This window comes from Jaculus jaculus, chromosome 2, assembly GCF_020740685.1.
Source record: "Jaculus jaculus isolate mJacJac1 chromosome 2, mJacJac1.mat.Y.cur, whole genome shotgun sequence".
Classification (NCBI taxonomy): Eukaryota; Metazoa; Chordata; class Mammalia; order Rodentia; family Dipodidae; genus Jaculus; species Jaculus jaculus.
Genome location: NC_059103.1, coordinates 55490611 through 55510593, shown reverse-complemented (window position 1 = coordinate 55510593; position 19983 = coordinate 55490611). Strand labels below are relative to the sequence as shown.

General features: G+C 38.6%; 1 protein-coding gene across 1 annotated transcript in view; it reads left to right on the top strand.

The window, feature by feature from the left end:
- Positions 1-435: 435 nt before the first annotated feature.
- The window catches only part of LOC101599360 (procathepsin L-like), a 61344-nt gene continuing 41796 nt past the window's right edge, over positions 436-19983 (top strand). The window contains exons 1-2 of the mRNA XM_004656864.2: positions 436-558; positions 835-957. Coding sequence (XP_004656921.2) covers positions 436-558; positions 835-957 — 246 coding nt within the window. The remainder of the gene's footprint in view (positions 559-834; positions 958-19983) is intronic.

Here is a 19983-nt window from a genome sequence, read left to right as displayed (position 1 = left end):
CGTTAGGCAAGAAGAATGCAAAGGTGACCCCAACTAGGCATTCCCTTTGTTCCCAGATGCTACATTAGACAAGATTTGCTTATGTGAGCTCAGTATAATTTGCAGAAGTGTCAGACCACCATTATCCTAAGTTCTGACCTGTAACTTTAAGCATCTGAACTACAACCTACATCAACATTGTAATTGAACAGTGTTCACACTGTTTCCATATTATAACCCTGAGCAGCTGTACTTCATTTTGGTGGACTGAACAAATATCTCCAATGCCCATCCTAAATCTTTTTAATAGGCTTAGGATAAATATTTGGACAAATAGTTCAAATAATTTTATTCTACAACGGTGTCTTTAACTTCTCCTAAGGGTATAAAGAAGATTTTTAGAAGTGTTTGTATAGTCAGATTTGCATTTCTCTTTTCTCTCTAGGATTTTGAGAAATGTCTCTTGTTCTCTTCCTGACCCTCTGTTTGGGAATAGCCTCAGCTGCTCCAACTCTGGACCCTAATCTTGATGCTCAATGGCACCAGTGGAAGACAAAACATGGGAAAAAATATAACACTGTTGGTAACAGGGAAACTGGAGGAAACCCAGAGAGGAAGATCCATGATGTTGGGAATTTATGGTCATTGTGTATATTCTAAAGCCAATCCTTACCATGTCATTCTATGATGACACCCATTGTGAGAACAGTGTGGCTGTCACTGGGCATGGTGAATGGCTTCCTGAAGTTTGTAGAGATCTGTGACCATAGCTCCTCTTCATCTGTGACAGCAGGTCCACTTGGTCAGCTTGGGTGTGGCTTGAAGTGCAAAGATAACTAGTATCTCTGTTTCTAGAGTGAGGAGGAACATAGAAGAGGAGTATGGGAGAATAATATGCAAATTATCAAGCTGCACAATAAGGAATACAGCGAGGGGAAGCATAGCTTCACTATGGAGATGAACGCCTTTGGTGACATGGTGAGTAGGACATGGAATTTTTAAGTCTGTGCTTCTTTTCTTCAGCTCTTTCAAGTCTCTTGCTTTTAATATTATTGTTTTTTCTTAAAGAACAATACAGAATTCTGGAAAACAATCAGTGGCCTTCAAATTGATACAACCGAAACAATTATTCGGAAACAACAGTCTCCTGGCCAGTCCAAATCAGAGAGATCGGGTAGGAGAAAGAACAGCTATGTGCAGGACCAGGTATGACGATGTGTTGATGACATGGGAGCCAAGAAGGAATTGGCTTCCATATTTGGTTGACTGTGGTGTGACATGTTATTCATCATTTGATAAAAGTATTCAAGTATGTGGGGCTGGGGAGACCATTTAGTGGTTAAAGTGCTTGCCACAGCACCCAAGTTAGCACTGAACATAGGGCCAGTAACTGTAATTACAGATTACTAAGCCAGTATTCCCAGCACTGGGAAGGCAGTGACAAGAGGGCGCTTAGTATCTTGCTGGCTAGATAGACCAGCTTACTTGGTGAACTGAGGTTTCATGACAGACTGTCCAAAAAATAAAGTGGACAACCACTGAGCAAGATGCCCAACATTGAGCTCTAGCCTCCAACACACAAATGCCAAGACACATATACAAATGCAGAAGTATTCAGCTGTGTGCATTGTTGGATTTGCTATGTGTTTCACCTAAGGATGACAACACTTTCTTCCATGTTCAGAGTGTATGTAATGCTTGTTGGGCTTTTAGTGTGGAAAGTACTCAAGAAGAGAAGATTCAAAAAACAGGTTAACTGGTCTCACTAAGTAAATAGAACCTAGTGGACTGGTCCCAACCTCAAGGCAGTAAGGCCTATAAAGAAGGCACATGTCAGTTGGCCTTCCTGTATATGACGAACAACAGAGGGTTGGATTTGGGGACTTCTGTCTATATAAAGGATGAGTAAGTGAAACTCCTGTGGGGATGACAATCCAGCTTTAGAAGAGAGAAATGATTGCAGAGGTAGTCTGGGAACTTCCGAATTCACATCGAGATGTGAGAAACTGTCTTTGTAAAGCACCAGTATTGTCATTACATTATTAGCCTTTGTGCAGTTCTCTGAGGTCAGGGCCACCATGGAGCTGTTCCTGCTTTTACATAACATGGGGATGTGGAAACCATCTCACATACAACACAGACTTCTCCTCTGTGAACATTTCTTATGCGCAAGAAAATCAATGGGGTCTCATGAGGATATGTGAGCTAATTCTCAGTTCCAGATCGGCCATAGCATTTCCTGCCTGGGATGATTTATCGCGGCACAGACTGGGATCCTCAGCTGCACAGTGCTGAGTGCTGTGGTTGTAACTCATGTTCCCATCAGTGGATGGTGGTAACCAAGTCTCTTCCCTCTTTGCCTTTACAAGGATGGAACCTGCAGGTACAAGCCTGAGAATTCTACTGCTAATGTCACAGGGATTGTGTACCTCCCAGCTCATGAAGATGCCTTGATGGCTGCTGTGGTCACTCTGGGGCCCATCTGTGCTGCAATAGACGCTGAGCTTCTTTCCTTCCAATTCTATAAGGATGGTGAGCATATGTTCTAGAAATTCAAGAAGAAGGCATTGTAACTCTACCAAGATATGTCAGCTTTATAATCTTTCTGGTATACAAAATGTAGTGCTTATATTTGGGTCTATGATTAGTTATTCTATAAATGCAATGGTTGTATGTTGTGCCCATCAAAATTACACTAAGAACATACCATGGATGTGAGTACTTTATATTTTTACATTTTTATTGTATAGTTTAATTTACTCAGATTCTCTTGAATTGGTAGATTTTATGCTTTTTGTTTGTTTGTTTGATTTTTGAGGCAGGATCTCTTTGTCTCCCTCACTGACCTGGAATTCATAGCCTGGCTGGCTTTGTACAGCCATAGCAATCCTATCTCCACCTCCTCAGTGCTGGGATAATAGACATGAGCCTTGACTTTCAAGCCATTTGCAGATATTTTTTGCTCTAATTAAGTCTTAGTGGAATTATTTTAATTCAATTGATAAACTGTTTAAAATTACTTTGTGTTCTTTGCTGTTTCCATGGACTAAGGTTCTATAAGTAGAAATATAAGAATTCATAGAATGCTCTTATATGCATCTAGGCAAATGACTTTCATCAAGGGATTTATGTTAGTTTGCAGTTCTTTATTATTTTTTTTTATCAAAAGCAATATCAGTAGCCATAACATTGAATCCTATTGTCAAGTCTATGTGAAGTTTATGCCATTTCAATGAATTTGTGATACCCTTAGAGCTGGTGACAGCATGCCATGGTCAGGTCCCTGTGGAGGCTCACCACAGCTGCGTTTTCATTTCCAGGCATTTATTATGATTCCAGATGTAGTGACATTTATGTGAATAATGCTGTTCTCGTAGTTGGCTATGGCTTTGACGGAGAGGAATCAGATGGCAATCACTACTGGCTGATTAAGAACAGGTACAATCGGCCAACATTACATTTGGCCATATTTGGAATTCCAACAAGAATTCTTGTTTACTGCCTGTATTTTGGATATATACAGGTCTCAGAAATCTCTATTCTACTTATGTTGAGCATCCAGCTCTTTTTCTTTTTCTTTTTTTTTTTCGAGGTAGGTTCGTGCTGTAGCTCAGGCTGACCTGGAATTCACTATGTAGTCTCAGGATAGCCTTGAACTCATGGTGATCCTCTTACCTCTACCTCCCGAGTGCTGGGATTAAAGGCATGCACCACCACACCTGGCTTTGAACACACAACTCTTAATGTGTCATAATGACATATTCTGACCAAGTTCTTAGTTGTGTAGCAGATATGATTGGAAAGAGATCTATCCTTTCTCTAGCTTGGTTCTTAGAGTCCTGTGAAAGTGATTGTTTTCAGGAGTTGAAGATCTGTCCTTTCTAATCCTTTCTGTTAAGTGTGGTGTCTAGCAGAGTTAAAGTGAGCTGTGTTGCAATAACACCCTGGTGCTATAATCTTTCTTTTAAATGGACATCTTGTTCTTTCAGCTGGGGTGTAGAATGGGGCATAGGAGGCTACATGAAATTAGCCAAAGACCGGAATAACCACTGCGGAATTGCCACAGCAGCCATAAATCCAGCTGCGTGAATTGCAGGATGGTGACAAGTAAGCATTCCACCAGGCACAGCATGTACAGAGGAATGACTTTCCCTTCACACTGACCAGAGGGAGCTGCATGGGATACAACATTTTAGTCATTGAAGATGGAAATGGTGTTATGATTTCTTATACAAGTGTACTCTACTAAAACATGATCACTATTGAAATTATGCTATAAATTTCTTTGTATTAAAAAGTATTCTAATGAATATTCAATTTCCATTTTTAAGAGAATGTCCAAAATTATATCTTTAAAAATAAAACTTAATTTCATATGTAGTATTCTAGCATCTTTCTGTTTTATTGAAATGGCTTTTTATGTAATCTCACATGCAATTGAGCTTGAGGATACGGGTGAACACAGTTATGTTGTGTGAAAGAGAGAGTAGGTGGCCCTTCTGTTCACAGTCAGTATCCTAGCAGTGTTTGTGGTTTGTTTCCAGGGTTTTAGCAAGTGGTTTGAAATGCTATATGAAAATTTCCAGAAACTTAAATTTTTAATTCACATCAATACATAGATACTTGATTATCTGTTATTCTGTGTAGCAAGATAGTACCTCAAACTATTCCATTATATTGCTTCTGAGATGTGAACCTCAATTTCTCAAGCACAATAACACTGTATTAACTGTACTTCAGCCAAATAGGACCCATCCAAGGATCAGTTCTGCTGCCACAGGATTGCAATGCAGACTCTAGTGACCTCTTCCTAACCCCACATCAAAGAAAAGTGACACCTGTCATTGCATTAATCTGCTCTTAAAATTTTCCTATTGTGTTTACCAGTTAGTACTGTAATCCTATTAGAGTACGTCTCTGACATTTTAAGCTCTTTCATAGGCATGTATGGCTGAATTTACACAACAAGAATAGGTCTTAAATGTATGCCCATAGGTAAAAGATGCCACCATATATAGATGTTCTGAAACTACCAGTGAATGTGTCCTACTACATCAATGATTTGAAATTAGGTTGACAGACATGTAAAAAGCCAAGGAAAACCACATTTTATTTTGAGTTGAAATAAATAATTTTGGTTTTATTTTTTATTTTTATTAGTTATGTATACAGTGTGTATACAGCCATGTTGGTATCAACCTTAGCCTTCTCCCTGTCCTCCCCCTCCACAGGGATCCTCCTCATTGGGGATTATGGGTTGTGCATTGGGGGAGTAGCCACCAGTTATGGGGAAGAGGCAATGTCTGTGCATAATGTCCTAACATGTGGCTCTATCTTTCCACCTCCTCTTCCACAAATTTCCCTAAGCCATTCTAGGTTTGTTTTAGGTCTACTTTAGTGATGAGGTCTTGGGAGCCTCTGTGTCTCTGGATATCTGGTTTGGTAGGGGTTGAGTGTTCTCTGTGTCTGTCTTCTTCACCCTTGTGCTGGTACCAGGTTCACCAAGAAAGCAGCACTCTTGTTCATTTCCCCAATTACTTTATGGTTTCAGCTGGGGCCCTGGTGAGGTATGATGGGCTGATTCTCTCCTCAGGATCTATGTCTATCTGAAAAAGAGAAGCAAATTTTCCAATGGAGAGTGAAGTCAGCACCAGATAAATAGATAGCCACTATTATTTTAGAGGGAATTTAATAGGTGTAGGCCCTCTTGTAGCCCAAGATTGGTGGAAACTTGATAATGGAGAGTGGGATAATTTTTTGGATATGGTTCTGACTTGTTTCCCAGAACCAGATACATGTTCCATTCCACTGAGTGGATCCATTAGCCAAATTAAGAGCAGTTGGTTACTCACCATGGCTGTGTGCCACTATTATAGTTATGTGAGCATCACATCAGTTTGCTGCTGAGTAGATTAGACCATGAGTTGCTTGGACAGATGTTGGTCATTTCCCCCAGTGGCTCATCTTGCACATTCTGGTACTAGAGGAAGCTAATTATCTGGGGAATAACTCTCTCCCACATTCCAGCCAGGTCACTCCATATTCGGTGTTTTCAGCAGTAGGGTCTTGCCACCAACCTTTGATAGGTCATCAAGTACTCTGACAGAAATCTGTCTTCTTTTGGGAAACCTTGTAGTTCTCTCTGATCAACAGCTCACTGTGGATGGTACTGAGAGTTATAGGCCAGCACAAAGAAAAAGAAAGAAGAAAAAGATAGGTAATATAAAAGAGAAAGAGCGAAGAGGGAGAGAAAGAGGTTTTCTTATTTATGTTTTCAGTTATTATTTTTATTGAGATTTTTATATATTAAAATACTGTAATTAATTTTGTTTATTTTTATTTATTTATTTGAGAGCAACAGACAGAGAGAAAGAGGCAGATAGAGAGGGAGAGAGAGAGAGAGAATGGGCATGCCAGGACCTCTAGCCACTGCAAATGAACTCTAGACACGTGCTCCCCCTTGTGCATCTGGCTAATGTGGGTCCTGGGGAATCGAGCCTTGAACCAGGGTCCTAAGGCTTCACAGGCAAGCACTCAACTGCCAAGCCATCTCTCCAGCCCACAAAATACTGTAATTTGATAATACCCTTCCTTGTCCTTATTTTTTCCCTCCTGTCACCAATTCTATTCCACTGAATCACTTATTTCTAACTAGTCTCTCTTCAATTTTGATGACATATTACTTCAAACTCCATCATTTATGTGAACATTTTGATGGGCTCAACATTGTGCACATCTTGTGGAGGTAATCACAACTGACAGTAGCTGTAAGTTCAGAAATGTAGCTCTCACTCATGTCTAGAGACATGACTCTACTCCTCCCCACCAATCATCTCTTACATTCTTTTCAGTACTTCTTCTATGATGTTTCATGAGTCTTTGAGGGCATCCACGATAGGGATATATCATTTGGTGCTGAGGACTCAACAGCCACTTATTCTCAGCAATTTAGCCACATTTGAGTCTACCAAGTATTGATTATCTTTTGCAAAAAGAAACTTTTCTCCCCAATGGTAAGAGCAGCACTAACCTATGGGCATAACATAATATAAAATTTTAGGGGGCAATTTGATGAGCAAATCATGTCCACTTAGTCAAACAAGGGTCTTCTCTAAGGTCTATAACCTTTCCAGCCACAAATTGTTGACTGAATTTTAAGTGCTAAGCCATAGAGTGGACATCAGATTCATTTTAAAAAGCAGGTATTTACCCCCACAACAGTTATACCATTATTGTATCAGTGGGAACATCTTTCCAAGTTGGTCAGTTCTGCAGCATGCAGAGTTCACTGCTGGTTAAGACTGTTGATAACTTCTTCAACAAGCAGTCTGCATTGCACTTTCCAGAACTTGTGAGCAGGCTTCCAACTAAGTTTGAGTCTGATTATTCAGTTTACTGCAGCTGACACAGGTGGTATCTTCATCAGTAATGTCTTTCCATCTAGTTGTGGTGGGCAACCAAGGGCCTTGACAATAGCCTGTATTATTAAGGGGAACTCCCTGACCAACAACTCACTATGAAGCATGCCATCCCTGGCATTAAGTTGTTTTGGTTTTACAGAGCAAAACTGTCTACCTCCAAAGGGAGCTTTTGCTCAAACTTTGTGTTTTCTTTTAATATTAATTATATTTTTAATTAGTTAACAAAGAAGTGAGTTGTTCTATTTTTTTTTCATGACCTCTTTAGTTGTGGTTAACCATTACATTTCCTTCCCTCTCAGCCATTTCTTCCCCTTAATCCTGTTTTCAGCCTTTCTACCCCTAGTATTCCATCCCTCTTATATGTGTCCTATAGTCTCCTGTTAAGCCTTCCATCCTCACTCTCCATCACAACTCCATTCTAACTTCTTGGTCTCTAGATTTGATGTTAGAATCGACATATGTTTTTCTTTTATTTATTATAATATTACAATATCTATTCATTTTCATATTAATTTTATTAGTTAATTTTTCTTTACAGCTGAATAAAACTCCATTTTGTATATATACCACATCTTAATTATGCATTCATTAGTAGGTGGGCATCTAAGTCAATTTCATTTCTTAACTATTATGAAGAGTATAATAAACATGGGTGAGAATTTATCTTATTAGAGTAATACCCAGGAATGGCCATCTGATAAAACTAGGCCATCTGGTAAATCTATTTTTAACTTTTCAGGAGCATCCACACTAATTTCCATAGTGATGGTACCAATTTACAGCCACCCAACAAATAAGGGTTCCTGTTTCCCCACACTCACTGTAGTATTTCTTTTCTTTTCTTTTCTTTTCTCTTCTTTTTTTCTTTCTTTCTTTTTTTGTTTTTTTGAGGTAGGGTTTCACTATAGCCCAGGCTGACCTAGAATTCACTCTGTAGTCTCAGGATGACCTCAAACTCATGGCGATTCTCCTACCTCTGCCTCCTGAGTGCTGGGATTAAAGGTGTGTGCCACCACACCTGGCTTCATTTGACTTTTTGATGATAACCATTCTGACCAGAGTGAGGTGGAATCTCAATGTAGTTTTTTTTTTTTTTTTTAGAAACCCTTTATTTATTTATTTGAGAGAGAAAAAAGAGGGAGGGAGGGAAGGAGGAAGGGAAGGACAAAGGGAGAGAGACAGAGAGAGAGATAGGAAGAATGGGCATGCCAGGGCCTCCAGCCACTGCAAACGAACTCTGGATGCATGTGCCCCCTTGTACATCTGGCTTACAGGGTCCTGGGAAATCAAACCTGGGTCATTTGGCTTTGTAGGCAAATGCCTTAACCACTAAGCAATCTCTCCAGCCTTCAAAGTAGTTTTAATCTGCATTTCATGATTGATAAAGATGCTGAACATTTACATAGTATTTGTTGTTAATTTTTATTCCTTCCTTTGTGAACTCCTATTTTTATTGTTTCCATAGCCATGTTTTTTCCAAGTTAGGGTCTCACTTTAGCCCATGCTGTCCTGGAATTCACTGTGTAGGCTCAGAGTGGCATTGAACACATGGTTATCCTCCTACCTCTGCCTTCTGTGTGCTGGAATTAAAGGCGTGCACTACCATGTCCAGCACCATAGCCTAGTTTTGATGGGGTTGTTTGGGTTTTTGTGTAGCTTTTTGAGTTCTTTGTATATTCTAGATATTAATCCTCTCCAAGATGCATAACTGGCAAAGATTTTCTCCCATTCAGTAGTTTACCTCTTGACTCAATTTACAGTTTCCTTATCTGTACAATATTATTTTTGCTTTTTCATATCTCATTTTCTTTTCAATGAAGAGTATTTATTGCTGGGAATTAGCACTGTGCCAATAAAGCATGTACAGAGTAGGTTAAAAGTTCAGCTTTAACCTCAAATATGTTCCTTTTCCCAACTAGTCACCCTCCTACTTTAATTTTTTTTTTAATTTTTATTAGAATTTTCCATGATTATAAAAAGAATCCCATGGTAATTCCCTCCCTCCCCCCCATCATATCTCATTTTTAAAAAAATATTTATTTATTTATTTGAGAGCGACAGACACAGAGAGAAAGACAGGTAGGGGGAGAGAGAGAGAATGGGTGCGCCAGGGCTTACAGCCTCTGCAAACGAACTCCAGACGCGTGCGCCCCCTTGTGCATCTGGCTAACGTGGGACCTGGGGAACCGAGCCTCGAACCGGGGTCCTTAGGCTTCACAGGCAAGCACTTAACCGCTAAGCCATCTTTCCAGCCCCTCATATCTCATTTTTGATTGTTTCATTCACTGGTCCACTGGAGACCTATTCAGAAAGTCCTTTGCTACACCTGTATCTTGACGTATGTTCAATGCTTTTCCCATTGGTCATTCAGGATTTCTGGCCTTCACATTGAGACCCTTGATCCTTTTGCAGTTGCATATTTGCACAGTGAGAGATGAGAATCTAGATATATTCTTCTGCCTGAAGACCTTCCATTTTCCTAGCACCATTTGCTGAAAATACTATCATTTCTCCAACATGAGTTTTGATCTCTTTGTCAAAAACCAGGTGGCTATAGTTACATGGACATAAACCTGGATCTTCAATTCTATTCTGTAAACTTATGCATCCGTTTTTGTTCCAGTTCCATGCTGTTTTTACTACTGTGGTTCTGTAATATAACTTGAAATAAAGTATTTTATTACTTCCAGCCATATTTTGTTGGCTGAGGATAATTTTGGCTATCTAGGCTCTTGCATGCTTCCATATGAATGTTCAGATTTTTTTCTATATCTGTAAATAAAACTACAGAAATTTTGATTAGAATTTCATTGAATATATATGTACTTTTTGTAGGATGGCCATTTTCATATTACTTCTTCCAACCCATGAACTTAGGAGATCATTGAATCTTTTGTTTTTCTCAATTTCTTTCTTTTTGTGTATTAAAGTTTTCATTGTAGAAGTCTTCATTTCTTTGATTAGAAATATTATAAGATACTTTTGGGGCTACTTAATTTTTAATATTTTATTGATTTATTTATATGCAAGCAGAGAGATAGAAGAGAAAGAGGGACAGAATGGACTCACCAGGGACTCCAGCAGCTGCAAATGAACTCCAGATGCCTGCACCACCTGTTTCATTTGCCTGTACAAGAATATTTGGGAATTGAACTCAGGTCACTAGGTTTTGCAAGCAGGCACCTTAACCACTGAGCTGTCCCTCCAGCCCCTACTTTTTATGTGTGAATAGTATTGTTTTCCAGATTCCTTTATAAGTGTATTTTTAATTGCTATATACGAAGACTACTGATTTTTTTGTGTGTTAATTTAGTATTCTATCACTTCACCTAAAGTGTTTATCAGATATAAAAATTTTCTGGTAGACTCTCTAGGGTATTATAAATAGGATCATATAATCTGAAAAGTAGAATTGTCTTGTTCCATATCTTAGTGAGAATTTTTCTAGGTTTTCTGTATTCCTAGCTATAGCTTTCTTATATGTAGCCTTTAAGATGAGAGATATTTTCCCTCCATCCTTGCTCTCTCCACTTTTTTCTTATAAAGGAATTGTGGAGTTAGTCAAATGACTCTTCTGCATTTACTGTCTGTGTTTACTACAACTTCTGTCTGTGAGTCTATTTATGTGATGTATTGCATTTATTCGATTATGTATGCCCAACCATCTCTGCTTCTCTTAAATAAAACCTACCTAATTGAGGTCAACTATCTTTTTTTTTTTTTTTTTTTTTACATTAAAGCAAACTGGAGTTTATTTTTATTTTATTTTTTTTCAATTTTTAAATTTTTTTTAACATTTGCCATGATTATAAAAAATAACCCATGGTAATTCCCTCCCTCCCTACCCCCACACTTTCCCCTTTGAAATTACATTCTCCATCATATTACCTCCCCATTACAATCATTGTACTTGCATATATACAATGTCAACCTATTAAGTATCCTCCTCCCTTCCTTTCTCTTCCCTTTATGTCTCATTTTTAACTTACTGGCCTCTGCTACCAAGAATTTTCCCTCTCACGCAGAAGCCCAATCATCTGTAGCTAGTATCCACAAATGAGAGAGAACATGTGGTGCTTGGGTTTCTGGGCCTGGATTACCTCACTTAGTATAATCCATTCCAGGTCCATCCATTTTTCTACAAATTTCATAACTTCATTTTTCTTTACCGCTGAGTAGAGCTACATTGGACTGAAGTCTACCTTGTCAGATATTAGGATAGCAACCCCTGCTTGTTTTCTAGGCCCATTTGCTTGAAACACTGTTTTCCAACCTTTCACCCTAAGATAATGTCTATCCTTTGTAGAAAGGTGAGTTTCTTGGAGAAAATAAATTGTAGGATCCTGCTTCTTAACCCAGTCTGCAAACCTATGTCTTTTTGGGGGGCATTAAGGCCATTGATATTAAGAGATATTATTAAAAGTGTGTATTTATGTTTGCCTTTTTTTTTTTTTTTTTGTGGTTCTGGTTCTACCTGTGCTCTCTTGTGCTAACTAGTATTTGAGTATTGCTTGTTTTTTCTAGGTTTCTTATATGTGTGCTTTTCCTTTTCTTCAGCATGGAGGATTCTATCAAGTATTTTCTGTAGAGCTGGTTTTGTCTTCAAATACTCCTTTAACCTGCTTTTGTCATGGAATGTCCTTATTTCTCTGTCTATTTGAATGGATAATTTTGCAGGATAAAGTAACCTTGGTTGACAGTTATTATCTTTCAGAACTTGGAATATATCACTCCAAGCCCTTCTGGCTTTAAAAGTTTGTGTTGAATGATCTGCTGTAATCCTGATGGGCTTGCTTTTGTAGGTAACTTGATTTTTCTCTCTAACTGCTTTCAGTATTTTTTCTTTGGTGCTTGTGTTTGGAAGTTTGATTATAATATGGCGAGGAGAGGTTCTTTCCAGGTTTTGCCAGGCTGGGGTTCTAAAGGCTTCCTGTATCTGCATTGGCACCTCTTTCCCAATTTGGGGGAAATTTTCTTCTATGATTTCGTTGAAGATGCCTACTATGCCTTTGGAGTGGAATTCTTCTCCTTCTACTATGCCCTGAATTCTTATATTTGATCTTTTCATAGTGTCCCAAATATCTTGAAATTCCCATTCATACTTTTCTATAAGTTTGTCTTTCTCTTTCTTGGACTCTATTAGATCTGCCACCTGGTCTTCTAGCTTAGATATTCTGTCCTCTCCCTCATCCATCCTACTGGTGAGATTTTCTACATTTTTATTTCATTAACTGTGTTCTTCATTGCTAGTAATTCTGACTGGTTTTTCTTTATTATTTCTATTTTCTTATTTATGTCTTGTATTGCCTTCTTTATTTCATTAAATTGATGTCCTGCATCTTCTTTGATTCCTTTGATTTCCTCTTTGATTTATTCTTTGATTCCCTTGATTTTTTTCTTTGACCTCTTTGAACATATTTACAATCATTTTTTTGAAATCTTTTTCAGGCATTTCCTCTAACTCATTCTCACTGAAGGTCATTTCTGATGCATTAACACTTTTAGGTGGATTTATATCATCTTGCTTTTTAGTGTTTCTTGTGTTATAATGTATGTATTTTTGCATCGTGGATTAAGTTAATGCTTGGATTTTCTAGCTAGCTGGGTATTCTTAGCTGTATCAATTGATTTGATGTTATATATTTTCAGGGTAGGATCTTAAGGTGTTAGGTGTGGCTCTTAAGACTCTCAGAGTATCTACATAGGTGGTCTTAGGGGTTGAGTTTCCCTGCTATGGGAGTATTCAAGTAGGCTGAGTGGAATAAAATACAGGTAGATTCTAAAATTTAACTAAACACTGTACCCATTCAGTCAAAAATAGCCCCATGTATGCAAGTATGTATGCAAGAGTAGTTATTATAACGACCAGATCCTCTATCAACAAAGAGGTTAAGATTTCTGGTCTGTTGAGGGATCCAAGTCAGCTTGTGACCAAGTGAGACCCTTCCCTGGTGCAATCCCAGTTACCTTGGATGATTTTGGTCTCAGTCAAGTTGCTGCCTGGGTCGTTGGGCTGATGTTCTAATTTATGGAGCTGGGCACTGGCTTTTTCTGTGGGGCAAACCGAGCCTGGCAAGTGTGGCCCTCCTGATCAGCACCCCTGCTACTGGAACTACTGCTGGGTCTGTAGCAGTTGCTGCCTCTGCTGCTGCTGCTGGATCTACCGCTGCTGCTGCCTCTGCTGCTGCTGCTGTAGCTGCCACTGCTGGAGCCACCAGTGCTGCTGAAGCTGCTGCTGCTGTGTCCACTGCTACTGCTGCCACTGAAGCTGCTGCTCCTGGGTGTGCTGCTGTTGCGTCTGCCACTGCTGCCACAACTGGATCTGCTACTGCTGGGGCCAGAGCCACTGATGTTGCTGCCGGACTCTGCTCCTGCTTGGGTCCTGCTGTCGGCCCAAGTTGGTGTGGCTGGGTCCCGGGACTGCTGCTCTGTTTGCTGGAGCTGGGCTCAGGCGGTGGGGGCGGGGAGGGAGCCACAGCTGCTCTGGTTCTCTTGCTGTTCCATGTGTCCTTCTACCTCGTGGTCTGCTCCTCCATTGCTCACTGCCACTCTCCCTTCATATGTCCTGAGTTGCGGAGAACGCTGGTGTGAGTGGAAGCTCACCACCCCTGGCTTTTCCTGTGGCTGGAGCCTAGCCTGGCAGCTTTCTGGTGAATCGCCGCCACCACTGGGGTTGCTGGAGCTGCTGGGGCCACTTTTGCCGGCCCGTGTGGGCTCTGGATGCTCTGGATCTCTTCTACTTCCATGCTGCCACTTCAATTTCCTATACACCTCACTTTTTAGTAAAAGTGTTTATTTTGCTGAGTTTTTTGGTCCTTTTTCCCCCCTAGGCTACATTGGCGTGGTACCTACGCCGCCATCTTAACCAGAAGTTCAAAAAAATCTCTCAAGCATTTTTTGATATATTCTTGAATTCAGTTTGCTAGTGTTTTATTGAGAATTTTTGTGTCTGTGTTTATCAGGGATATAAGTACATAATTTTCTTTTTTGTGTATGTCTTGGTCCAGTTTTGTTAGTAATGTAATACTGGCTTTATAGCTGACATTAGGGAACATTACCTAACTCTATTTTATAGAACAGCTTGAGAAACTGGTCTGACTTGAATTCTGCATTGAACCTACCTGGACCTGTTCTTTCTTGATTGAAAGATTTCTGATTATTGCTTCAACTTCATTGCTTGCTGTAGATCTGTTGAAATTATTTATCTCATCTTGGTTTCACTTTGTTAGGTCATAAGCATTGAGCAATTCATTAATTTATTATAGATTTTCTATCTTGGTGGAAAATAGTTCTTTGAAGTTTGATACTTTTAATTTCATAAATATCAAATGCAATGAATTATTAAAATATTTTTGTTAACATTTTCTATGTATAAAAACATATCCCATGGTAATTTCCTCCCTACCCTCCCACACACTTTCCCCCTTGAAATTCCATTCCGCATCATATTACCTCCCCATCTCAATCATTGCACTTACATATATACAATATCAACCTATTAACTACCCTCCTCCCTTCCTTTCTCTTCCCATTATATGCCCTTTTAAACTTACTGGCAGCTGCTACTAAGTATTTTCCTTCTCACGCAGAAGCCCAATCATCTGTAGCTAGGGTCCATATATGAGAAAGAACATGAGGCGCTTGGCTTTCTGGGCCTGGATTACCTCACTTAGTATAGTCCTTTCCAGGTCCATCCATTTTTTTTTTTCAAATTTCATAACTTCATTTTTCTTTACCGTTGTGTAGAACTCCATTGTATAAATGTGCCACATCTTCATTATCCACTCATCAGTTGAGGGACATCTAGGCTGGTTCCATTTTCCCAGGTATTATAAATTGAGCAGCAATAAACATGGTTGAGCATGTACTTCTAAGGAAATTAGATGATTCCTTCAGATATATGCCTAGGAGTGCTATAGCTGGGTCATATGGTAGATCAATCTTTAGCTGTTCTAGGAACCTCCACACTGATTTCCACAATGGCTGGACCAGATTGCATTCCCACCAGCAGTGTTGAAGGGTTCCTCTTTTTCCACATCCCCACCAACATTTATGATCATTTGATTTCATGATGGTGGCCAATCTGACAGGAGTGAGATGGAATCTCAATGTAGTTTTAATCTGCATTTCCCTGATGTCTAGTGACATAGAACATTTTTTAGATGCTTATATGCCATTCGTATTTCTTCCTTCGAGAACTCTCTATTTAGCTCCATAGCCCATTTTTGGATTGGCTTGTTTGATTCCTTATTATTTAACTTTTTGAGTTCTTTTTATATCCTAGATATTAATCCTCTATCAGATATGTAGCTGGCGAAGATAGTTTCCCATTCTGTAGGTTGCCTCTTTGCTTTTTTCACTGTGTCCTTTGCAGTGCAAAATCTGTAATTTAATGAGGTCCCAGTGATTAATCTGTGGTTTTATTGCCTGAGCAATTGGGGTTGTATTCAGAAAGTCTTTGCCAAGACCAATATGTTGAAGGTTTTCCCCTACTTTTTCCCCTAGCAGTTTCAGAGTTTCAGGCCTGATATTAAGGTCTTTAATCCATTTGGACCTAATTCTTGTGCATGGTGAGAGAGAAGAGTCTATTTTCATCCTTCTGCAGATATTTATCCAGTTTTCACAACACTATTTGCTGAAGAGGCTGTCTTTTCTCCAATGAGTATTTTTGGCATTTTTATCAAATATCAGGTGGCTATTGCTACCTGGACTTACATCTGGGTCCTCTATTCTGTTCCGCTGATCTACATGTCTGTTTTTGTGCCAGTAGCATGATGTTTTTGTTACTATGGCTCTGTAGTATAGGTTAAAATCAGGTATGGTGATACCACCAGCCTTATTTTTGTTGTTCAGTATTATTTTAGATATTCGAGGTTTTTTGTGAGTACAAATGAATTTTTGGATTGCTTATTCTATTTCCACGAGGAATGCCTTTGGAATTTTGATAGGGATTGCATTAAATGTGTAGATTGCTTTTGGTAAGATTGCCGTTTTCTCAATATTAATTCTTCCAATCCAGGAACAGGGGATGTTTCTCCACTTTCTAGTGTCTTCTGCAATTTCTCGCTTGAGTATTTTAAAGTTCTCATTGTAGAGATTCTTTAATTCCTTCGTTAGGTTTATTCCAAGGTACTTTATTTTTTTTTTTTGATGCAGTTGTGAATGGGAGTGATTCTCTGATTTCATCCTCTGTGTGTTTGTTGTTAGCATATATGAAGGCTACTGATTTCTGTGTATTTATTTTGTATCCCGCTACATGGCTATAGGTTTTGATCAGCTCTAACAGTTTGCTAGTAGAGTCTTTAGGGTCCTTTATGTATAGAATCATGTCATCTGCAAATAATGATAACTTGATCTCTTCCTTTCCAATTTGTATCCCTTTTATGTGTGTCTCTTGCCTTATTGCTATGGCTAAGACTTCCAAAACTATATTAAATAAAAGTGGGGACAGTGGACACCCTTGTCTTGTTCCTGATTTTAGTGGAAAAGCTTCCAGTTTTCCCCACTTAGTTATATGTCATCTGAAGGCTTGTCATGAATAGCTTTTATTATATTGAGATATGTTAATTCTATTCCCAGTCTCTGTAGGACTTTTATCATGAAAGGATGTTGGATTTTATCAAATGCTTTCTCTGTGTCTAATGAGATGATCATGTGATTTTTGTCCTTCAACCCTTTTTTTTTTTATAATGTATTACATTTATAGATTTGCGTATGTTGAACCATCCCTGCATCTCTGGGATAAAGCCTACTTGGTCAGGGTGAATGATCTTTTTGAAATACTCTTGTATTCTGTTTGCCAATATTTTGTTGAGAATTTTTGCATCTATGTTCAGGAGGAGGATTGGTCTGTAATTTTCTTTTTTTGTGCTATCTTTGCCTGGTTTTTGTAACATGGTGATGCTGGCCTCATAGAAGGAGTTTGGTAGAATTCCTTCTTTTTCTATTTCCTGGAAAAGCTTAAGAAGCAACGGTGTTAGCTCTTCCTTAAAAGTCTGGTAAAATTTGGGCTGGAGAGATGGCTTAGCGGTTAAGCGCTTGCCTGTGAAGCCTAAGGACCCTGGTTCGAGGCTCGGTTCCCCAGGTCCCACGTTAGCCAGATGCAGAAGGGGGTGCACGCGTCTGGAATTCGTTTGCAGAGGCTGGAAGCCCTGGCGCACCCATTCTCTCTCTCTCCCTCTATCTGTCTTTCTCTCTGTGTCTGTCGCTCTCAAATAAATAAATAAAAAATTAAAAAAAAAAGTCTGGTAAAATTCAGCGGTGAATCCATCGGGGCCTGGGCTTTTTTAGTGGGGAGATTATTGAGTACTACTTGGATCTCCATGTTTGTTATAGATCTATTTAAGTGATTAATCTCATTTTTATTTAATTTAGGTAGGTCATGTAAATCAAGGAAATCATCCATTTCTTTCAGATTTTCATACTTTGTGGAGTATATGCTTTTATAGTATGTCCCTATGATTTTTTGAATTTCTCTGGTGTTTGTTGTGATGTTACATTTTTCATCTCTGATTTCATTAATTTGTGTCTCTTCTCTATGTCTTTTCATCAGATTTGCTAAGGCTTTATCAATCTTTTTTATCCTTTCAAAGAATCATCTCTTTGTTTCATTAATTCTTTCAATTTTTTTTGTTTCTATTTCATTAATTTCTGCCCTAATCTTTATTATTTCTTACTGTCTACTGATTTTTGGTTTGCCTTGTTCTTCTTTTTCCAGGGCTTTATGGTCTAGAATTAAGTCATTTACTTGCATCCTTTCTAATTTCTTAATATAGGCCCTTAAGTCTATAAATTTACCTCTTAGGAAGAAATACGAATGGCATATAAGCATCTAAAAAAATGTTCAATGTCACTAGTTATCAGGGAAATGCAGATTAAAACTACATTGAGATTGCATATCACTCCTGTCAGATTGGCCACCATCATGAAAACAAATGATCATAAAAGGCGGGAATGTGGAAGAAGAGGAACACTTCTACACTGCTGGTGGGAATACAATCTGATCCAGTCATTGTGGAAATCAGTGTGGAGGTTCCTAAAATAGCTAAAGATTGATCTACCATATGACCCAGCTATAGCACTCCTACACATATATCAGAAGGAATCATCTCATTTCCTTAGAAGTATGTGCCCAACCATGTTTATTGCTGCTCAATTTATAATAGCTGGGAAATGGAACCAACATAGCTGTTCCTCAACTGATGAGTGGATAATGAAGATGTGGCACATTTATACGATGGAGTTCTACTCAGCGGTAAAGAAAAATGAAGTTATGAAATTTTCAGAAAAATGGATGGACCTGGAAAAGATTATACTAAGTGAGGTAACCCAGGCCCAGAAAGCCAAGCGACAAATGTTCTCTCTCATATGTGGATCCTAGCTGCAGATGACTGGGCTTCTGCGTGAGAAGGAAAATACTTGGTAACAGAAGCCAGTAAGTTTAAAAGGAGACATATAGGGAAGAGAAAGGAAGGGAGGAGGATACTTAACAGGTTGATATTTTATATATGTAAGTACAATGATTGTTATGCGGAGGTAATATGATGGAGAATGGAATTTCAAAGGAGAAAGAGTGGGAGGGGAGGGAGGGAATTAACATGGGATATTTTTTAATAATCATGGAAAACGCTAATAAAAATTAAAAAAAAAAAATTTTAAACCTAAGAGAGGAAATAAGCAATTGTCAAATTGTATTTATTCCAGGAATGCAAGTTATCTTTTGACGTATCAATCAGTGTAAGTGACTACAGTGATAGAGAAAGTAATAGAGAAAATTATATGACCATATCAGTCGGTATACGAACATTATTTGATGAACATCCACATCATTCATAATAAAATCTCTTAGCAAGCTTGCAAAAAAAAAATTAGCTCTTAGAACTGCTTTCATTGTGTCCCAGAGATTTGATATGTTGTGTTCTCATTATCGTTTGACTCTATGAATTTTTTGATTTCCTTCTTGATTTCTTCATTGATCCATTCATCATTTAGTAGTGTATTGTTTAGTTTCCATGATTTTGTGTATGCTCTATAGCATTTCTTGCTACTGATTTGTAGTTTAATTCCATTGTGGTCAGATAGAATGCAAGGAATTATTTCAATTTTCCTGAATTTGTTAAGATTTGCTTTGTGTCCTAATTTATGGTCTATTTTAGAGTATGTTCCATGTGGTGCTGAAAAGAATATATATTCTGCAGCCTTTGGATGAAATGTCCTGTATATATCTGTTAGGTCCATTTCTTCTATGACCTCATTTAGTCCAGATGCCTCTCTGTTTATTTTTTCCTGGGATACCTGTTTATTGATGAGAGTGTGGTGTTAAAGTCACCCACCACCACTGTGTTTGGTGTTATCTGTGACCTTAATTCTAATATGTTCTAATGTTTGATCAATTTGGGAGCCCCCATGTTAGGTGCATATATGTTTAGGATTGTAATGTCCTCCTGTTGGAGTGTGCCCTTAATCAATATAAAGTGACCTTCCTTATCTTTCTTGATTAACGTTGGACTGAAGTCTACCTTGTCAGATATTAGGATAGCAACCCCTGCTTGTTTTCTAGGCCCATTGCTTGAAACACTGTCTT